The sequence below is a fragment of the Opisthorchis viverrini genome (assembly GCF_000715545.1).
Source record: "Opisthorchis viverrini unplaced genomic scaffold opera_v5_25, whole genome shotgun sequence".
Classification (NCBI taxonomy): Eukaryota; Metazoa; Platyhelminthes; class Trematoda; order Opisthorchiida; family Opisthorchiidae; genus Opisthorchis; species Opisthorchis viverrini.
In genome coordinates, this window is record NW_008751681.1 from 1,522,355 (window position 1) to 1,529,378 (window position 7,024).

At 45.9% G+C, this 7,024-nt stretch overlaps 1 protein-coding gene across 1 annotated transcript in view; it reads left to right on the forward strand.

Annotated features, from left to right (window-relative positions):
- Positions 1 to 5,784, forward strand: part of T265_12935 (hypothetical protein) — a gene marked incomplete at both ends in the record, with an annotated part of 15,954 nt that extends 10,170 nt beyond the window's left edge. The window contains 2 exons of the mRNA XM_009166369.1: positions 4,879 to 5,614; positions 5,679 to 5,784. Of these exons, the coding sequence (XP_009164633.1) occupies positions 4,879 to 5,614; positions 5,679 to 5,784 (842 nt within the window). The remainder of the gene's footprint in view (positions 1 to 4,878; positions 5,615 to 5,678) is intronic.
- Between the last annotated feature and the right edge of the window lie 1,240 nt (positions 5,785 to 7,024).

Sequence of the window (7,024 nt, forward strand, 5' to 3'; positions counted from 1 at the left end):
AATGTACATACAAAAGATCAGTGAGAGTATATATGGTAAGTGTAAGACTAAGCACACCAAGATCATGACAGGTAGCAGACGAGTTTGTCTAACTTGGAAGCTGTGTCAGCCCCATTGATCTCGCGAAGATGATATTTTCATCCGGATTGAAGTCAGAGCAGTTTTCCTGGACCGGCCTCCCCTGTGGCGTAGGCGTGACACCATCTTATCTGTCAGTGTTCAATGCTGCAGTGCGATCCATATCGAAATACAGGTCATCAGCCTGGCCGCTGCGTGCTGAGGACGTCAAAGGACTCAGTGTTTGGCCATCGATGTTTTCGGAGCATTGCTCGAGTCTGGTGGGAACACCGGATCAGCAATGTGGAAGTACGTCGAATGGTATTCGGAGGAAATAGCTCACCCTCCATAGATGAACTGATCACACTACATAGGTTGCGCTGGCTTGGCTACGTGCTGCGTGTGCCAGTCGACCGACTTCCTCGAAGGGCTCTTTTCGCACAACCCCGTGAAGGGTGTAAGAGAGCCAGAGGTGGTCAAACAATGACTTGGCAGCAACGTGCGAAAGCCATTACCAGCAAACTCAGCTGTGCTGGTCATTGTCGTCTCCCTGGATGGGGACCTCGAGACGAGACACATCAGTGGTTAGAGACAGGCATGACCCAGTCACGCTCTGAATGGCGCCCGTGAATCCAAGCCACTGCCTTCATTGCACAGCTCCCTTCTGCGCTGTCCATTTAAAAGTCCACTTACAGACCTGTATTTATGCATCAATTTATCAGCTCCCGCCTCCAATGCGCAGCTACCTGCCCCACCTCCCCAAATCATCGGTGGATGAAACTATAACAGCTACAACCACTGTACGACAAGCACGCGATTCTTACAGCTGATAATGTTGATGATGATGCTAGTCCTCGACCCGTGAGCATCAAGCAGGGTTTCGACCGGGTAGAGGCTGCGTCACATCTTCACACTCCGTCAGGTGTTAGAGCATTGCCATGTGTACAGACGATCCACAATCTTGGTATCCCTTGGCTTCAAGGGTACGTTCGACTCTGTCGATCGGATAGTGCTCAACAGGATATGGCCCGGAAGTTTGTGAACCTAATCCGGTTCCTATAATCGCATAATCCTCGGCCTATGAGAGTGTACGTTGACCTCTTCAAAAGCTTCTCCACAAAAAATGCTGTCCGACAAGTATCTACACGCTCCATTCCTGTTCCACTTCGTCATTGATGAAGTATTGAGGTGAACACTTGAAGGTCTTCAAAACCCCCATTTTCAAATTGTTGCTGGTCGGTCTTGAGTGCGCAGATGGCATCCTTGGGGACGAAGGCACAGCACAATCTCTGTTTAATAAATTGACCACTATGATACCATATTTTGGCATCCGCTTGTCACCTTTAAAGTGCAAACTCCACTTCAGAATTGAACCGGGCGTACCACTTACAATTCAAGGAGAATCACTGGAGGTTACGGAGAACTTTACATGCCTCGGTTCTTGTAATAACTCTGTCGGAAGTGTGTTTGATGGAATCACGAATCTTAGAGGCTGGAATCACGTTTTCTAATTTGCGTCACCTGTGGTGTCAAAAAGGCGTCGTTCAGCTGTAGCATCTTTTCGGTGCCTAGGTGCCATGCAACCCTAAGGAAGCACGAGGGTGGGGACACTGCAAAGTTTGCGCCATTCTGAAGGAGGCACGGAGAACAACACTCGTCTGGGTAGACGGTATTTCGGTATGCGTGGCACATGGCCGAGCGCAACCACAGTTGGTGGTGATGGGTGTTTTCAGCGGCTGAAGTAAAAACCGCTCAGCTGTAACACCCTTCTGGCGCCTAGCTGCCATGCCACCAGGAGGAGGCACGAGGGTTGGGATACTGCCAGGTGGCCCAAGCCTAGACAGGGGAAGTCGAGATGTAGAGGTCGTTAACACGGACCTTCCGGTCAGTAAATTCGTGCTCTAACCACTGATCCCTCTCGCATATCACTGGGTCTCAAGGGTCGCACGTACTAGACCCTATTGAGGGCAGTTTTGTTGTATGGTTACGAAACATACCTTTCGGGGATAGATTGCGGAGGTATTTTCAGATTTTTTGCCACTGATTCCTTAGAAGCGTTGCTGATGTCGAATGGCGCCAACGAATTGCTAACGAGGTGATTAAAAAACATGTATTTGTTTGTGCAGCAGTTAGTTATGTCGGTACTTCAGGGGGCGAGATGGCTCAGTGGATAGAGCACGAATTTACTGACCGGAAGGTCCGTGGTTCCAACCTGACCTATACCTCTCTACCTCCCTGTCTAGGCTTGGGCAACTTATCAGTATCCCAACCCTCGTGCTTCCTTCTGGTGGCATGGCAGCTAGGTGCCAGAAGGGTTCTACAGCTGAGCGATTTTTACTTCAGCCGTTGAAACATTCGCCATCAACTGCGGTGTGCTCTGCCATGTGCCACAGACGAGTGTTGTTCTCCGTGCCTCCTTCCTTCTGGAATAAACCGCGAGGTGGACAGTGTATGACTTAGCATAAGGGTGTGAAAAAAGGTTACGAAGAGTTTGGGCGTCGTTAATGAAGGTATATCACCTCATCACAATTGTGCCACCAGGTAGTTGCAACGTATATGCTTCAAGCGTTGACCCAGTTTAGCCGGAATGCGTGAAGTTATCTGAGTTGTTGACCGATCGCATCATCTAACTCAATCCTGCTGATTCATCGATTTCTTGTTTCCGCATACACATTATAAGTGCCAGGGATCGTAGCATTGGTGAAAATTTGTTCCTTCCAAGTCACTTTCCCCACAGAGCTCTATCCTGGCATATGCAAGTTGATTTGGACTATAAGACAGGATGCGGTTGGTTTATCATAGGTGTTTTGTTGCCAACTGATTTCCAAAATTGTATGAAACAGCTGTTTGGTTATTCTCCCCCTCGTTAGTTCACTTTGATATCCTTGAAGTGTGAGTACCGTGAAATAGAGATGTTGGTTGTCAGCGAGACATAGTTCATACCTGGTGGGCAATTTGTTGGCCTAAAGGTTTTAGCCAACTTGGATTGATTGAGTCCTTCAGCTGTAACATCTTTCCGTTGCCTAGCTGCCATGTCAAACGGAAGGGTGTACGAGGATACCGCCAGGTTACCTAAGCTTAGACAGGAGTAGTCGAGATGCTGAGTTTGAGTTCGAACCACAAACCACGGTCTGTAAGCTGGTGCCCTTAATCACTGAGCTATCGCCAGTCCTTTCCATGGATTTATCGCTGGCTAACCTTTGGATTGATTCTTCAGCTGTAACATCTTTCCGTTGCCTAGCTGCCATGTCAAACGGAAGGGTGTACGAGGATACCGCCAGGTTACCTAAGCTTAGACAGGAGTAGTCGAGATGCTGAGTTTGAGTTCGAACCACAAACCACGGTCTGTAAGCTGGTGCCCTTAATCACTGAGCTATCGCCAGTCCTTTCCATGGATTTATCGCTGGCTAACGTTCTTGCCCCCAGCCAACAGTTTCGTTGAGTTCTAAGGCAGACGCAAGACCAAGATATCCTTCGACGGGCACGCTAAATCAGTATCGAGTATCTGTTCTAAGTTTTTTGTTGGTTAAAGTGAGTGTTTGTGTCTCACGATCGATGTATATGAGGGTTTGAATGAGTGCTTCATCATAACGACGCTTTTTTCCTAGTTACCGGTCTAAGATGTAGGCGATAGTTTCTGGCTTATGAACCTCTACTGATCAACACCCTTTCGGCTACTTTAAAGAAGTGATCCTGCTTTCGAGAAGACTAGTTTTATGGAATCCATCTGACAGTTCTGCACGTTTTTCGTCAACTTCCTAACCTAAGTTTCTTTCGAATCCAATGTTCGTTGACCGACTAAATTTGATATGCATACTTCTACCACGCTCAAGGAAGGGAGTTTCACATGCACAACATTCGTGTGGAATCGGACTGTGTTCTTACTGTTACGTTACTGACAGCTGATAACTAAAGTCAACATGAGCTGCTTATTGATAAGCTTGAACAAACAAGTGTGGACACCGTTCGGTAGACGATTCATGTCACGTGCCCACTCAAAGGTTTGTGGATGTGGCGTAATTTTATGTGAAAGTACCACAGTAACTTAATGAGAAATCATTTCAGAAAATATTTACAGTTCACCTGTTCTGTGTCGCGTCATGTTTAATGGCATCTCTAGATATGCAAAATTCTTACTAACCAAGTGGTTGCGTTATAAATAATCTAGAAAAAACAGTTGGAGAAAGCATGAACAGTCCTGTCAACTACATTTGCGACACTTTTTGTTGTTAGCATTTCGAAACCTGCTATCTCATTTATCCCAGGTAGTCCATATGTCACCCGTCGTGTAAACGGATTATTTTATCGCGTCATTTTTGCATAAACCTCTTTCAACCTATTGAAAATACGAGTTTTTCTCTGGGTTGAGTTTATTAGACATCGATGAGTCTGGGGAATAGTTCTCAATTAAATCATTGGCGTTGAGCCGGTCGTTTTTTCGGTCATAATAAGACTGGCAACTGCTTTCCCCAATCAACAACATGGCTTCCATCTTGAAGCGTACTATTTTGGCCGCGTGGCTGAGCATTTCTCTAGTTACATCTCTTATTGAAATTTTACTTGCACTCATACTAGTTACAGCACCTCTGGAAAGATGCAATCAGAATGCTTCTGCCTGACCGATTTGGTGTGAAATTATGCATTCTGGGGTTGCCTCCTGTGTCTTTCCTGCCATTTTTATAGGTTATGGTATTTGTTCAGAATTACCAATTTTTGGTCGAAATTTCTAGCTTTCGTAGCTTTTACAGGGTGTTGACCTCCATTATCTTCCTATGATTCCCTAATACCATGTACTTTGCCTTTGTCCTCCCTCTTGCACAGCCTTTTCTCACCCCCCTTTGCCCACTGCCCTCGCTACCCGATCCTTGTCCCGAAACCAGTCTGCGTTGCCAACATCCCGCCAAATTTCCGGAAAGCACATGCCGTCGTACACAAAGGTCCCAAGCTCCGTCTCCTACCTGTTGGGTGAAGATGAATTTATAAGTGTTGCCCTTACGCACATCCCCACAATCCCAGATACACAGTTCAGTGCTTCCAGACCCCTCATACATAAGTTCAGTCGCACTGGTGAAAATGGAACAACATCGGCTTCAACTTCTCCCACTCCTGGAGAGAGCGAACTTGAAACAATTTATCTGCTGTGTCCGTCCGTAGTCACAGTTCAGAGTTTGCACCATTTGATTCTGGCCAAATATCAGATCGACCCGCACAAACTAGTCGTCGATTTTTATCTCGATGGTGAATGTTTAGAACCTTCACATAGCCTCCGAGAAGTTGCATTCCTCTATTGTTTTCCTGCTAAACATCAACGTATGTGTTTTGAATTCATATTTGCCGATGCTCGTCTGGCTTGGTGGGGAAGGCCAATGCCTCGACTGGAACGCTCACATAATAAAGATTCGCATCAGCTCCTTTGGTCCCCTCCACTAGACCGTCGTCGTTCGTGCTGCTCCTCCCCAGATTCCGCCGACGATGTTCGACCTCGCCAGAGGGCGTGGTCAATAGCTAGCGGTGAAAAGAACAGAGAGACCCATTCGAAAGCCAAGCGGACTTCACTGTAATGCATTTCTCATAGCCTCAGTCAATGTTCAAGCTGACTTTATTTTTCTACATGTTTTAAGAATATCATCTTGCGTAATTGTATTCATAGCCTGGTTGATGAATCATGTACTTCTTCGTAATTTTGTTAATCCATTTGAGTCAGCTTGTGCATTTTTTCTGTACAGCGTAACTGACATCTGATTCGTTTTGAGGCTGTGGCATCGCCTCTGTCATTTTATTTTCAGTCAGTTTTAAATAGGTTACTACGCCCATGTCTTTCAAACTCTTTTCTACGGTGTGTAGCTTGGTGTAGTCAATCCAGCCGTACCCGTGAATCTTATTGTACGTTTCTCGTGGTTCGGTGCTTTTTTGATTGACCGAACCCTCCCACAGAATGTTTTGCTCGTATTCAACAGTACAGAGGAAGTGCATAACTGAATATTATTTTATCGTCTTCTTATTTCACGATCGTGTGAGTACTGGAAGTCACTCAGTATGTTGCTCCCATTGGTAACCTCGGGGTTATACCTGGTTTGTCACATGCTGCCAAGTTATACAGTAATGCATACCTGTTTCACCCTCAAGAAACCTAAGGGAATTCGATCGATTTGAGCGGAAGAAGAGTATTCCCAATGTTCCAAGCCACATATATAGAGTCTAATCGGCGAAGGTCCGTCTCTTTTTCCGGATGGCTCCGTCGCACCACCCGTGTGTTTGTGTGAGGTGTTACCTGACGCACAGAGTCCTCGTTTGTCTTTACCTTGCGGTACAATTGCTTACCATCTCCTGTTGCTCCGCGTGTTTGTTGGCTGACGAGAAGACTGATCGATTGGTCAGCTGTTTTTCTCGGTTAGCCAGCTGAACCACGAACATACTTGTTTATACATAAGCGAGCATAGTTTAAAGGGAAAACGTAGTGTCGAACTACTTGTGTCGTTCACCGGGACGCGATAAAAAGGCATATTCCCTTTGAGAATATTACGCACCTACCTTCACTTAAAGCGGGATTTGGCGGAAGGCTAAATGAGTCAATGGGTGCGAGAGTGACAGCTTAAACTCCGTCATTGATCCCACATAATTGCGTCGTCAATTAAGATGGAATTCTTAGTTTTTACTATAGCAAACCTGATACACAATGAAGTTGGCCTATCTGAATTGTTTTTTTGTGAAACCAGTTATCGTCGTAGCTATTATAGAGGAGGTTTGTATTCGTAGTCATCGGGGAAATTTTTACTTCACACTGAACTTCGTATGTTCCAAACTAACATGCACTTTCTGCCTTCTCTATTGAAACACTACATGTGGTATGCTCTAATTAGCTGACAGGTGAATACTGGTTCCTTGCATTTGTACAATACGGTTCCCTGCCTCGTCAGTTGCTGCTGACGTCACTTCACATAAACTGGCGATAAGCGAATGGCAAATG